The sequence below is a fragment of the Leptonotus elevatus genome, chromosome 5, assembly GCF_054856555.1.
Source record: "Leptonotus elevatus isolate MCC_2025b chromosome 5, RoL_Lele_1.0, whole genome shotgun sequence".
Classification (NCBI taxonomy): Eukaryota; Metazoa; Chordata; class Actinopteri; order Syngnathiformes; family Syngnathidae; genus Leptonotus; species Leptonotus elevatus.
In genome coordinates this window covers 13037501-13052665 of record NC_141243.1, presented here as the reverse complement: position 1 = coordinate 13052665, position 15165 = coordinate 13037501, and the positions used below count along the sequence as shown (strand labels likewise).

The 15165-nt window shown below is 39.0% G+C and overlaps 3 protein-coding genes across 4 annotated transcripts in view; 1 reads left to right on the top strand and 2 right to left on the bottom strand.

The window, feature by feature from the left end:
- Positions 1–207: 207 nt before the first annotated feature.
- Positions 208–5025, bottom strand: gkap1 (G kinase anchoring protein 1). Of its 2 annotated transcripts, none has more exons than XM_086075161.1 (12): positions 4878–5025; positions 4373–4618; positions 3313–3462; positions 3170–3247; positions 2833–2977; positions 2732–2760; positions 1914–2069; positions 1687–1773; positions 1544–1607; positions 1175–1245; positions 653–730; positions 208–298 (listed from the first exon to the last, which is right to left on the bottom strand). In XM_086075161.1, the coding sequence occupies exons 2-12, from the start codon at positions 4601–4603 to the stop codon at positions 260–262; spliced, it is 1128 nt and encodes a 375-aa protein (XP_085931287.1). In that variant the 5' UTR covers positions 4604–4618; positions 4878–5025; the 3' UTR covers positions 208–259. The 2 variants fall into 2 exon arrangements, with proteins under 2 accessions (XP_085931287.1, XP_085931288.1); XM_086075162.1 differs by having other exon boundaries at positions 1914–2066.
- frmd3 (FERM domain containing 3) overlaps positions 4579–15165 on the top strand; it is a 60336-nt gene continuing 49749 nt past the window's right edge. The window contains exons 1-3 of the mRNA XM_086075160.1: positions 4579–4646; positions 5748–5822; positions 11496–11753. Of these exons, the coding sequence (XP_085931286.1) occupies positions 11643–11753 (111 nt within the window). The 5' untranslated portion in view covers positions 4579–4646; positions 5748–5822; positions 11496–11642. The remainder of the gene's footprint in view (positions 4647–5747; positions 5823–11495; positions 11754–15165) is intronic.
- LOC147173731 (gluconokinase-like) lies at positions 6406–10437 on the bottom strand. Its single transcript, XM_086075163.1, has 6 exons — positions 10256–10437; positions 10084–10125; positions 9702–9732; positions 9513–9599; positions 8249–8292; positions 6406–7205 (listed from the first exon to the last, which is right to left on the bottom strand). Exons 1-6 carry the CDS (start codon positions 10306–10308, stop codon positions 6839–6841), a joined length of 624 nt encoding a protein of 207 aa, XP_085931289.1. The 5' UTR covers positions 10309–10437; the 3' UTR covers positions 6406–6838.

The following is a 15165-nucleotide window of genomic DNA, read 5'->3' as shown; positions in this document are numbered from 1 at the left end:
GTATTTTAATTGACTGAACAGTGGGCAACCTAGAAACGTTTCTCAACAAGCCTGTCAGACATTTTGGCATTTTGAACAAACAGGCACTCCTGTTGCTATGAACATGTGCCTGTTGGGGGCAGCACTGACAACCATTTTGTGTGTGTGTGTAGAGAGAGAGAGGCATGCATTATGACATGCTGTCAGTCCAACATAAAAACAAACCAAACCAAGAACATGTTTATTCGCTAGCATGTCATTGGGACTTCAAGCGATGCCATCAGAGATCCTCTGAACTTTTCTTCCCTCTTTTGTTACCCTGGCAACCACAAAAGCAAAAATGATAAGTCACATTTAAACTATGACAAATGTAAAAACAAGTTGAAAAATAATACAAGGCTGAAATAAAGTAAAACTGCTTATCCTTTGAAAATGCCTGACACCTAATGGAGTGGGAACACCTTACTGAAATGCCAATTTCAATTTGTTTTACTACACAATTCTTAAATACATTATTTTTAGATTAGTATGTCGGTTAATGTTGAAATGCGGTTAATTTTTCTTTTGTGATGTCAACATGTTGACTATTTTGTTTACGTGAATATTTAAGTAGCAGATCACACTATCACAGTTAGATTTTTATTTTAAGAGAAACTAGAGCGTAAAAAGTTACCTGATGTTTGGGCTGCTCCGATTGCAGACATTTGACTTTAGATCGTTCTTGTTCCAGAGCAGCGTGTAGTAAGGTCACCTGAAAAAAATATATATACTGAAATATGAGGCTGCAAGCAGTGCTTGGTGAATTGTTCACATTAAAATAAAAATCTCATAGCACACCACCAAACAAAACAAAAAGTCACAAAGTTAAGGTGTATAATTTCCCACATCTGCACACGAATGTACACAGCGGTTGGGAGCGGCTCTTTCGGTAACAGAATCCTTGAATGTAAAATTTTTTTTTAAAACCTTTTCACCGACATTAGATGGCATAGACAAAAACAACAAAATTCAACAACAAAAAAAGTGTCGGCCATCTTGATTGTGGCTCATTTGGGAAAATTCACTCGTAGGATGTGGTAGCTTCAACCCAAAATGTCTTTCAATTTCACACATTTGAGACTTTTATGTGATTTCCGTTCTACCAGACAAACACACGTCATTTAAAAAAAAAAAAAAAAAAAAAGTGCAACCCAACCTGTGACGAGAGCTCCTCTTTGATATGCAGCAGTTCCTGCACTTGCTGCAAGATTTCGGCTTTGTCTTTCACTACACACAAACAAAACAAAATACTCAGCAATGCATACAAACAACCAAACTACATTGCCGTAATATTGCCCCCCCACCCCCCAGCTTAATGCTAACATATAAGAGAAAATACCATTGATGTGCTAACAGTTAGCATCAACAGTTGCATTTTGACGAGCCTTTTAAGCTATGTATATTTGAATACAAATATTGGACCAACACATGTAGACAGATCTCAAACCACCACGATTGGCAGGCAACCTGACCTTCGACCCCAATGGGTAGCTCAGCCCCAAATGCAACGCATGGTCAGACTCACTCTCTCCTTGCTGAAGCATCTTGAGAAGCTGCCCATTTCTTGCTTTCACCTCTTTGTATTTGACCTGCAACACATGATGCGAGTTGTCAGCGCGTCTCCATTGTCTGCCACACCGTCCGAGGCATTTGGGGTCCCGGTCCCACCTCCCACTGCGCGATGGTCTTCTTCAGCTCACGGATCTCCAGGTCCTTCTTCTCCAGATCATACTTCAGCTGCTCGGCACGAGGGTCCTATAGCAGAAGGGGGGGGGGGGGAAAATTGGTCTGCTCGAAAGACAAAGTGGTGGGAATCAATGCGGTACAAACAGTACTTAAGTATCTATACTCGAGTATTCCTTTATTGACTGTCTTTTTTTGGTGCGCACACTGACCGGCTCGTGTTCTGCCGAGACGTCGCCGTCGTGTCTGCCGTTGTACTGCTTGCGTCTCTTCTCCCGCTGGATTATTTGGTTGACGTCGTCCTCCAGCTTGTTAAAGAATCGCTCGTCCTGCTGGCCCAGTCGCAGAGCGGAGTTGGCTGCTTCCTGCTGAGAGGAGGAACATGCTGTCTCATAAAGACCTCCTGTGAATGTTAATATTATATCTGATGGGAGGCCAAGTATGGTGCTCAGGAGTCACATTTCATTTTTAAACGGGACAGATGGGCCAGGTTTTGCCTAGATGAGGTTAAATAAATGAAGTTCAAATATGTCCCTCCATCCATCATCTACTGCTTATCGGTCGATCGGGTCGCGAGGGCAGCAGCTTTAGCAGGGAAGCCCAGACTTCCCTCTCCCCAGCCACTTCAGCCAGCTCCTCAAAGGCGTTCGCAGGCCAGCCGAGAGACGTAGTCTCTCCAGCGTGTCCTGGGTCGTCCCCGGGGCCTCCCGCCGGTGGGACATGCCCGGAACGCCTCCCCAGGGAGGCGTCCAGGTTCAAATATGTTAATTTGTTTAATACAGTAAAATAACAAACCATTCTCCTTTTTTTAAAGGCCATTATTTTTAGTTAAATTAATTATTAGTTAACCAATTATTTCATTAAAAAGAAACGTAAAATATTACATATATATTTTTGGGGCGCGTTTCGGTTTTCGGCCAAGCATTTCTCATTTTCGGCCCAAATTTCGTTCGCATCCCTATAAATAACGAAAGGGGCCCTACATGGCCCGCATTCCAAGTACTGCCCACCCCTTGTGCGAAATGCTCACCTCTTTCTCCTGTTTCCGGTGCGTGTGTTCTACAAAGAGCAACAGGAAGTCAATTACGCACATTACACGCGTTCTCGTTGGTCTGATGGCGTTTGTCTGACCTGCGCTGCCTTCAGCCTGGAAGTCCTGCAGAGAGACCGTCTTTTTGTCTTTGGCCTGCAGGTTCTTCTTCTTCTTTTCTTTGCCGCCGCCGCCGCCATCTTTGCGAGATGTTGGCGAGGACGCGTTGTTTTTGCTGCCTCCGTGCTGGAAGAGGTCAGATGGTGAGTACAAATAGCAACAAAATTACAGGTAACATGAGGCGGAAAGAATAGCAAAAATTTTTTTTTTAATATATATAAATAATATACAGTGGTTAACTTGTTTGTATTAAGTTAATTTCTATTTCCTTTGTGACTGTAGAGTAATTTCAACATTGTGACTGCTTGTTGGAAGTACCTGTTTATTTTGTTCGAACTCCTGTTTGCTCAGAATCAAGGCTTTCTCCAAATCTGCCTCGTACATCTCGGATGTCATCTGCGGTGAGAAAGAGGACACGTCTTCAACATGCTACACGCGCTTGTGGCATGATTTTCTCTTACCTGCTCGTCCCTCTGCTTCCACTGCTGCCAGCCCGGTTGTGGCGATGGAGTAGCGGCGGTGAGGAGCTCGCTGGCTATGCCCGAAAGCGTCATGCAGGGCGGCAGGCCGTGGGACTTCTGCGGGATCTTCTTGAAGGCCAGATTGCGAAGCTGAACAAGAGACATTACGCAAACTACGTCAAGTCTGTTTTGGGGTTACTTGGGTTCAAGGACGTGAAGGGGCCATTTTTCTTGCATAATCACAAGTTGTCTCAATGCACTTATTTAATATGGAACTGTGTGAATAAGAGTGTGAATTTGTGTTTACTCTGTGCCACATCATTTGCTAACCTAAAGAGGACAAGCACTATAGAAAATGACAAATAACTTGGTAGCTATTTTTGGGGCGACAATCCAGAGCCATTATAGGGCCATTTTCTTGTTTCAGGTATTTCTTTAAAAAAATATATATATATTTTATTTGATACTGTCTTTTTGTACATTTGCTGTTGCATTTCATTCAAAGCAAAACAAATAAATGATTGGTTTACTGTATTTTATTATGCTGGTATTACGATCGGCCTAGATGACATTCAGTGTCTAAGTACTAACATTTCAGATTCAAACATGGCAGGCTTCTCGTTTGGGGCTCTGTGTGGCTAGAAGGGGGATTTGCTGAATTGACCAAATATTGCAAAGATTTGCCCGCAAGTTTGCAAACCAGTTGTCTATTTTGATTATCTTAATCATTGTGTTGCAATCTAACAAGTCACACGTATTGATTATCTTAATCATTGTGTTGCAATCTAACAAGTCACACATATAGCTTCACTAAGGGATTCATAATGAAAGAGTAGGACATTAAATACGTTTATAGGAGTATGAATGACCAATAATCAATATTAATGGCTGTGATAGGGGGCCCCAAAATCTAATTTTGCTTAGGGCCCCATGGAGGCATGGGCAGGCACTGCTCATTCGCATGAGACAGCCGTCAGTCAAAACAGACAGTGTAAAGTTTGTTATGAATGATTGCTGATCGAACACCTGAGACCTGCTCTCCACCATCCGCCATTCTTACCTCGTTGGCTTCACTTTGCTGCTGTTCCTTCTTCTTCTTCTTCTTCTTGTCTTTCTTCTTGTCATTGCCCTGAGATGCTTTTCCCCCTCCGGACTTTTCCGGGCGTTGCTTCCCTGAGCCGGATTTGTTGGCCGTCTTCTCAGAAGTGTCCGTGTCGGAGTCCGAGTCGATCTGAAGCAGGGCGAAGCGCGACGCGGTGGTGGGGACCATGATGGTTGTTGTCGATGCCATTGAGGAAGTCTAATACTGATGAGAGGAAGAAGGAACAGTTTTGGTGAGGATAATGTTCTAGTTACTACTATCTTTATGTACTACTATCTTTATGTAACATTAAGACTTAATACTGGTCGTTTCAAGCGTAAAAAGCTGGTAATTGATTGGCGGCTAGCTACGCATAGCATCTTCGATTCCACAAAAGCTACAGCCGGCTTCTTTTTCTTCTCAGCGCTCCTCCAACTCCACAAATGACAACACACGACAGTCTACGAGGCTAAAAGCCACTTACGCAGTTTTTTTCCCAAGACGCTCGGTGACTTATGTCGAAGAGTGGCAACGTTTGTCAAAGTTATCCAAGTCTTACTTTCACCTGTTAGAAGAGAAAGGGTTAGCTCTTCCTTGCTAGCTGATAGCTGGTTTCAGTACGGAAACGCAACAGTGCCCAAAAGGATATAGACGCGTTTTCTTCTTCTTCTTTTTATTATATATATATATATATATATATATATATATATATTATTATTTTTTTAAACATTCGCTTTTTGGCGTTCATAAAGACCTTTAAATGCCAGAGAAAATCGCGATAATATAATTGGTTTTATTTGCATTTTTTAAAACTTGATAAACTAATAACATTTGTATTTTATTTTTGTTTGTTTTTTACATTTTATAATCATTATTTTTTTGTTGTAGATTTAGTTATTACTTCAATTAATTTTGATAAGTTTCCCACACCATGTCCCAAGAAGTTGCTGGAGTCCACCCACAAGCTGCATTTTTTAATTTTTTTTTATTGGTATGTTGTTTTAAAATAATATTTTTTTTTTACACTGATGTACAATAATTATGTTGTTTTTTTGCAAAGAAAAAATCTTTATCATCAAATCATTTTAAAAATGTACTTTGAAACAACATATGTATAATGATAGCAAAAATGATGATAGTATCAACCTTAAGTATTCTATTTTTGGTAAATTTTCTAGATGTTATTATGTGTTATATTTACATTTAGATCATCTTAGAAATAAGATGAGTTCTCTGCTGCTAAGAAAATATGCGACTCTTTTAGGCAGCGGTGCTATAGTTGTTTTATTAGCACTTTACAGTAGACCCCAAAAAAAGTGATGTGCAGTTTGAAACTATAATATTTCTTCCTTAGATTGGATTCTATGCAGAACAACCAGACCTGAGCTTTCCATGGTGATAAAGGAGCAGACAAAAGTATCACAAGAAGGTACGTTTTATGGATGCGTTTGTACTATTATTTACAATTCACTCACCTCCATTATAATTATTCTGTCTGCGTGGATGTAGTACAACTGGCTTTGGCTAAAAAACACATCTGGAATGTGTTTCATAATGAGTGGGGTTCAGTTAAATCTAGGTGGGTGTGTGACATACTGAGTGAATTTCACCTTGGTTGATTTCAAATGCAGTAACAGTGAATATTGTGGTCAGTGGTGCCAAGGCTCCTTCTAGTGGTATGCAAAGTAATCGCGCGCTAAGAATAGTTCAGCTGTATTTAACTTAAGTCGAATACGTTTGCTTTTTTTTTTTTTTTTTTTACATGCAGCACATTTTAATTGAACCATTATTTAAGTACATTCCCCCCCTATGAGCGCAGTGTCCTCTGCATATAATGTTATGGTATCTTAGGGAATAAAACCAAATTCTATTTTTTTATGAACACTCATGTCTACGGTACTTATTGTATATTTTGTGTGTGTGTTTTTTTTTTTTTTACGTTAGTACTCATTGAGTGGTGTAATATTATTTTGTATTATTGTAACAAAAAAATGCCAATTTCCTCATACAAGTTGCATCTTATTGCATGTTCAGTGCGTAATTTATTATACAGCTACGCTAATAAATGAACAGCTGTCTTACTGGAACAACCTTATTCCACCTTGTAATGCTCTCCAGCAAACACTAGAGAGCATACACACTCCAGTTGATCAGTTTAATTTTCAATACAAGTAAGTATAGCCATTCATAAATGTCATTTCACTTTCTTTTTTTTCTAATTGGCACTTAATGGAGGCCAAAAATTAAATTTCAGACATCACATGATGTGTGCATGTGATCCACTTGACAAGCAGCTTGTACGCTGTGTGATTTTCAGTATTGTGCAGGAGTGCTCATGTGTCTCCCCATGATGATGTGGGTGTCTGAATAGGAAGACGCTGATCACAATACTAGTTGCAGGTCACATCAACAGTAGTGAGATCCATTTTGATGGCTCTTCAATCTTCATCTTGGAGACTCGAGGCTGCTGAGGTGCCTCTCCACCTCCACAGCCATGTCACGGGTGCTCATGCTTACATCCAGACGTAAAATGTTCTCCCCCTGCTCTTCCACGGGGATCTCCAGGACATCAAGCTGGGAATCCAGAAGGTCTGCCTTCATGAAATGTCCCCTGCGGGCCACCATCCTCTGGCGGATGAGCTCGTAGTCTCCATGCAGTAAGAGAAAGAAGACACCGGGAAGGGAGTGAGGAAGTGGGGTGGAGGAGGAGGTGGAGGTGGGGAGGGCTTTGGAGCCGTGAAGGAGGATGAGTCTGTAGAGGCGTTTGAGGGCAGAGCAGGCCACAAGTGCATCAGAGTTGGAAGATCTTGCTCTGCGATGGTGGAAATACAAGTTAAACGTTTTGATCAAATGATTTGACTTCATTGAATTTATCCTTTCAAATAAGCATTACAAAACGCCAGCAGCAGATTTTCAACACTCTCTCGAATGCAAGCCCTTTACTAACCTGACAACCAGCCTTCTAAAAGGGCTTGAGATCGGAGGTATGAGGCCCAATATTCCAAATTGCGTGTTTACTCCCACGAACAGGCCGCAATGTTCGCAAGGGGTGTAAAAAGTGGTGCAGACTGCAGTATTTAAAAGAGGCTTTTGCACTGATGGATTTCACCATGGAAAACCTGGGAGAGCATGCAAGCGCGAAATGAAGTTTCAGGTGTTGGAATTGAAAGTGTTTGGGGAAGAGGCAAACAAACCTTGAGAAACATAAAATAAATTGATCGCTCTATTAAATTTGGGGAAGCCAACAAACTGCGTAAAAGCCATGTTTTGTTTGATTTTACTCATGCTGAGTGCATAACACTACATTAAAAAATTGGGGCACTGCTCTGAGCGAGGCAACTTCAAATTACTGCTGAAATGACCCTGACCGACCGCAGAGTTGAAAGTGAGAGTTTTGTCATGGGTAATACGGCATGGATCCTTCTCCAAGTCAGCCCTTAGATGATTCAGAAGATTCCAAATTGACTTGCTGATGTTGTGATTCCCCCAACCCCCGCCATAAATGATATGGTCTCTCATTTGATAAACCATACTCGGTGCGTTAATTCCATCTACCAGTATGTGCATATACTTGTATGTCTACTCTCAGAACACGCAAAATGAAACGAAATGAACAGAATGAGAGGAGGGGGGAAGACGACTGGACTCAAACATTTTTGATGTCGCAGGCGATATGGTGGCACACTTTCAGCTAATTTCAATTTTTCCTTGGCCTCTTTCCCTCTGGTTCTTCCCAATCCCTCCCAAAAAAACTGGAAACATGTCTTTGATCTTTCTATGACAATTTCATGCTTTTGATTGCTAGAACGCTTCATCATCGTGTGTGCGTGCGTGTGTGTGCCAGTTTAGTCGCACCTTTCAATGACGTCATGTAGTCTCAGAAGCCAAGGAAATCTATCCTGAAGAGATAAGTGAGAACATCATGACTTATTATGTTGGATCCATCCATCTCTTTGTACCGCTTGGATGTTTGCATGAAAAACATTGAAATAGTCCAGAAGTTGCTAACTCAAAAAACATTTTCATGGGAAATTACATAAATGAAATGAAATGAAATGAAATGAAAAATATACAATGATAATTCTTGTTATTTATTATTAAAAGACAAACAAACATAATAAATGCATCTTTGGGGGCCTTGAAATGCGCTATAAATAGATATAATATCAACTAAAATATGCTTGCATAATTAGATATAATATACAATGATAATAATACTAATATAGTTAGTGTTTTAATTTTTAAAATGATATTTTTGTATACATTTTTGACAAATGTTCACTTGTTTCCACACTAATCTAGCAATTTAAGAATATTAATAATATAACCATCAACAAATAAATCTACAGTGGAAATCATGAAAACATCTACAGTATATAACTTAACATAGATATATTTTTTTCAAATCAAGTCTGGAGTCAAACATATGTGTAAAAAAAAACGTATGTGTTAAAAAAACAAATGAAGACACACAAAAACAAATTATGCATCTTATTGATTAAGCGTTTAAAAAAAAAAAGCCAAAGAAAAAGCAAAATGGACAGAGCACAGGGTAACTCTTATTAGAATGCTCGCTGAAGTGAGCAAGGTCTCACATTCTGAATGGTACGATCTCAGGTTGCAGTGTATTTAATCATTCTAAATTGGAGTCACATAGTTGTCATGTGGTCAATAGAAAACTGAAAACAGATAAGAGGAAACACATTTTGTTCCATGTCCACCTCAAAGCACGCTCACCTTGTTGTCCGTGGCCAAGTGTGATAGTGACACATGAAAGCCTGACACTCATCCAACATGTTGCCATAAACTGGCTGATCGTTTATTCGGTCGTTTGAAAAATAAAGCCAAAGCAGCACAGGTGTGATGGAAGCTTACCAGGGGCAGCCATGACACATTGCTAACATTGTCAATGTTGCCAAATGATGGGGGCCGGTGGGAAAATGCAAGTACTATAATTGATGGACTCAGAATTTTTTATTTTGTGTAATTATTTATATTAATTAATAGTTCATGCATCAGTAACAATAAAATGCAGCACAAAAATGGATATGTTGTCCCAACCCTATTGAATATGAATAAAAAACAAACAAACAATGACTCAGCTCAATTTCCAGCTGACCTGGTCGGCGAGTGCTTCTCCATGAGCCATCTTGGCCACATTCTCCTCGGGGTGGAATCTGTCGCCTTCGTGCAGCGGCCAACCTAGCTGATACGTATAGACACAAGACACACACGTGTACACAAGTTCAGGTGATGACGTGGTCAAACATCACCTGAGATTTAGCGCTGGAGTGATGGATTTAATCACCTTTTCTGATAGGAATTCCCCCAAAGAGCTTCTGCATGAGAAACACAACACATCAGTTAACATTGATGTACTACAGTAATACTATGCAGTATGCGCCTCTAAAGGTGGGAGACGTCAGTTCTACAAGCATTAAAGGACTAACTGGTTTAGCTCTTTGGCTTTTAGACCAGAAAAAAAATTATATGATAAAGATCAAGTTATGTACATTTGTTATACATGCAGGTAATACAGTTATTGTTTGGTCACTGTTAATGTGAAGGATTTTAACGTTATAAATCATTATTTAGAAGTGAATCAGTACTACTACTTATACACCAATATCTGTACAGTACTTCTACTCGTGAGTGGGTCGTTACTTTTGCCACCTATGACAAAAACATACTTGCCACAGCCTGACACTCCCATGATGATGTAGATCATCCTGCTGGAACAAAAGTAGAAACACATGCACACGTTTTAACATACAGGAACGATATTTAGATTTACATATCGTTTACATCAATATGATATTTAGGCGGAATTTGTGAGTACCCTTTCAAACGTTGCAGGCGTACCTAATGTTGTGTTCGGTGAGTTTATTAGCTAACTTTAACTTAACGCCCGACATTTTCGCTACAGTTTACAACGCAAACAAATGATTTGTATGCACATTTCAAAGTGTTATCACTCAAAAATAGTCAAACAGTGGTACACGGACCTGCTGCACTATTTGCGATGATTACGTAGCCAACGGAACGTCCGCGTGTGCGTACTACGTCATCACGTTTTAAAATTAAAGGAACAGTACACATTAAAAACAGACGCAAAACATTGTTTTATTTGTGTGTATGTCTTTAATCTATTATGTAAGCATTGTAGTTTTCACGTAACGTCTAATAATAGAACAGTTTAATAATTCTATAATTCTGACAACCCCAGCCCAAAGAAAACAGGGTAATATAATGTCTCATCAACATATATTTCAATAAAACTATGAGCCCCCAATCTAAGAATAATATTCAAATCTTTGTTCTAATAAAAAAAAAAAAAATGTCATGATGTGATAACCTTTTGTTGTGAAAGTATGATGGAAATCTGGATGTTTTTCCTCAAATAATAATTTCATTAAAGTAAGTTTTATTGTAAAACATTATTATTATTATTATTAATAATAATATTATTATTATTATATTTTGACTTTTTTGTTCTGGTAAAAAAAATCCAAGTCAAATTTGATAACAATGAAAATATTACTGAAATAGTAAATAATACTTTATTATTGTAATAATCTGAGTTGTCTCCTCATATATTATATTATTCTGGTGAAAATAATTGTTCTCCACAGAATTTTTTTCCCCTTGTAAAACATGATTTTATTTTCATAAATATTACAATATTCTCATAAAAGTATATCATTATTGTGATTTAGTTATTAATTAGTAACAGTAATTATAATAGTACAAAATATAAATAAAAGATGGTGCTGCAATTAAATAACATTTGTTCTCCTTAAAATATGGCATACCTCTAATTTAATAAAAAAAAATATATTAAATAAGATTCCCCCTTCTAAAAACAAAACAAAAACAGCTACAGTCTATTTGTGGCCGGTGGCACACATAATTACCAGTTGTTTGGCCATTTTTTTCTGACTAAGTAAATGTGACATCACACATTCCTGATGACATCATGTTGTGTGCAGGGACCCTTTAAATTGAATCTGCACAGAGAGAGACGGGGAGTGAGAGAGGGAGAGAAAGGAATAGAGCTAGAGAAAGAGAGAGAGAAACTGACTCCATGCTGTCTGTGCCGCAGCTGAGGGCTGCAGACGTGCTCCATCTGTCCATCCTTCTCCTCCTCCTCCTCCTCCTCCTCCTTCTCCTCCATCCGTCCATTCACCCATCCCAGCCTTAGATGCGCTGACATGCTGCGCGGAGCTTCGCATCGGAGCCTCACACCAGGATGAAAATGCTCCGCTTCCGCAGCCCCAGCATCCGCTCCCTGGAGATCCACCAGGAGATCCCGTGCACCATCCGCCTGCTGGACGACTCTGAGATCATCTGCAGCATCCAGGTATCGAGGCATCATTGCATTAGCAGATTGAGGGCTGCAGTAGAAAAAGCTTTTCGTGCACACATGCTCAATGCGTGCCGGTGTAGTTTTACATAACGTGTTGTTTGTCTCTGGTGCAGCGTCACGTACAGCCTTAAAAATGCCTAATTACATCAAATTAGCCCCCCATGGCAGAACAATTATTTATGTGTATGTGCTTGAATGCATGTGTGGAGAGAGAAGTTGGGTAGGAAGTTTGCCTAAAGCGCAGCAAAGATGATGGAGCTCCATGGGTGTGGTGGAGGAGGTATTGATCATGATCTTAAAAAAATATATAATTTTATTGTTATAATTATTCTTATTATGGAATTCCACCAGTCAAAGTGCATGACATCAATCTAGCCTGCAAGTGCATATGATGCTTTATTGTTGGATTACAATAGATAAATGTACTTGGCAGTATAATAAAGGATGCCAGCAAATCAAAGGAAAACGGGTACAGAGAAAAAAACAGCTTTTTAGGGTGTGTTTTTTTAAGGAGGGGGGGGGGGGGGTTATACAATGGTGTGTAGCGTTCAGGGGATTTTACAGTAAACTAAAAACTGAAGTTTATCACTTCATCTCCAAACAAATGAAATCCTGTCAGCCCCTCGCTGAGAATTCTGGTGGGCTCTGAGCTGCAGCTGCTTATCAGAAGCAGAGAAGTTGAGAAAACTGCCACCTTTAATTATAGAACACATGCATTCAAATGCAATGACCAATAACCGAATACCACATCACATATGTTCCGTATTTCCTGGGTCAAACTGTGATAATCATAAAAACCTCAAAACATTTAGTTGTCATCCATTTTACATAATCAAGTCACCAAATACATCGTTTGTTATCTGCCTATATTCAAATTAGCCAGAGGTGCCGTTTTCATTTTCATTTATTTTCTGGATGCGGAAGTGTGAACAACTCATCTGGAAGGAGTTTTCAGAATTCTGTACTAAAACCGCCAAATTCTGTACATTTGGTGGTCGTTGCTTTTTGGAAAAATAGTTGCCAGAGGGGCTCCCAGAAACAAAATCAAATAAGTATCTACTCGTTTTGTCCCAACGTCCTCGCTCAGCCGTTGGTCCTCATGCTAACGAAAAGCCATACTTTGCATTTGCCTGAGAGAAAGTCTCTCCTCAAAACTGAGCAACTTGAATCAATGTGTATATAAGTGTGCTGTAATTCTTCTTCTTTTTTAACAAACTTAGTGTATTTTGAGCCAAAAATGTCAGAGACCTTTCAGTTCGATATTTGGGAACTGTTTGAAATTGTGAAGAAAAAAAAAATCCTGACTCAGCTTACTTATTGTAACTTCTTGCGTGTATTTTTCTTTGTTACTTTTAACAACTTATAATGTGCTAAATTGTATGTGATTTTTAAGGCATTTGACACAAAGGAAATCCACTTTTCTATTTCTAGCTTTCTCTTTTCTTTTCTTTTCTTTTATTTCATTTCATTTCATTTTCTGTTCTTTTCGTTTTAATTTCTGGAGAGTTTTTAATCATGGCTTTGTGTTGCTAGTGTGCCGTGTGCTTGTTCCGTGCACCGCTGTGCATATTTCATGACTTCCTAAGTCACTCTCAACAGCAGCAGCAATTCTCTTTCTTGTCGCTGGTTTAATTTCACCTTTCTTTCTGTAATGTGGGTCAGCCGGTGCACACGTTGCAGATGCCACGCTGAAATGTCGTGTGGTATAAAAAAAAAAAGGTGTCATTTAATGTTGGTCTTTGACTCCTTTATTGCATAAAACACTGTCTGTGCGTGTTCAGTGGAATTTAGTGGTATTGAACTGCACCGTATCACACCAGGAACTGTTACTAATACTGTTGCACACAACATTGTAGATTGGTCGCATGTCAGAATCTACTGGAATTGTCGATTAAAAACGCTGTCGTCCTGGTGACGTAAGATCATTTAACTCATTCACTGCCATTGATGGCTATAGACGTCAAAAATTCATTAGAACTATTTCTATTAGTTTAACATTTTTAATCCACTTTTGTTAACAAGAAACCTGGAATGTTTGTTATTGTTCATTTAGAACAGATATCAAATTTGTGATTAATCGTGAGTTAACTAGTGAAGTCATGCAACTAATTACAATTAAAAATTATAATCGCCTGACGCGATTTAAAAGAGAGAAAGAAAAGATTAGTTAAAACTAGGAGCGTCAGGCGATTATAATTTTTAATTTTAATAATTTAATTTTATTTTTTTAAAATTAATTGCATGACTTCAATAGTTAACTCACGATTAATCACAAATATTACATCTGTTCTAAATGTACACTATTTTTTTCTAGGTTTTCATACACTTAACAAAAGTAGGAAAAAAATGTTAAACTAATAGAAATAGCTCAAATGAATTTTTGATGTCTATAGCCGTCAATGGCAGTGAATGAGTTCATACTCATCTCATTGACACCATGCCTCAGTGTCCACAAAGAGACTGTTTGGTGCTGCTGTTTTGGTTAGCAACAGAGTTCTAAATGGGCTCAGCCGTGTGAGAGCGATGGCCAGGGCCGCCGCTCCCATAAAGCAGATGACGCACTGTGTGTCGGGCCCCATCCTCCTTGGGGGGCCCCACTTGTAACATACCAGAGGTACTACAGAAGGGTCAAGTGAAGATCAATAACGCGGTTGACCTCACCTCTTCCTCACGGATGCATGCTTCCCCGTTCTTCATTCCATCCGTCTCTTCCCTCAACGCTTTTCTGTGTTTAACCTCCCATATCACCTTTTCTCACATTCTCTCTCTCTCTACCTATCTTTTTTTCCCCTGCTCTCTCAGCCTCACTCCCCTGGCGTGTCTGTGACACATCATGTATAATTAAGCGAGATCAGTGTTCCTCATGCGGCTGACACCCGTCAGCTGTCGGTGATGCTTTTGTGTGGCGAGTGTGTCTGAGTGAGGGGTAGATAAGAAATGCACGATTGTTGATGACCACAATGTATCTTAACAGGGCAACTTTATACCCAAGCGTTTTTTTTAATTTTTTTTAGTATTGTGAGAATAAAGTCAGGTCATTGTAGTAAATAAAATTAGATTGCATAATGTATGGATTTTTAAGTGTGATTGTGTAAATTATTTGACACATTTTTCTACTCATGCTGTATATTTGGACTTTACTTTGGGAATATTAGGGCCACACTAAAAAGATAATTATTTAAAAAAATATTGGTTTTAAATGAGGGAAAATGGACATGATGTGTCTACATAATATATTGACTTTATTCTGTGGTTTTATGTTAGGTTGGAAAAGTTGTAATATTATGATAAAAATATTTACCAGTACATTATGGAGATAACATATTTTTTTTAAGAAAAAAGACCAAAAAAGTACAACAAAAGAAAAAGTACAAGTCTGCAAATAATAACCAACTTTTCCTGTGTG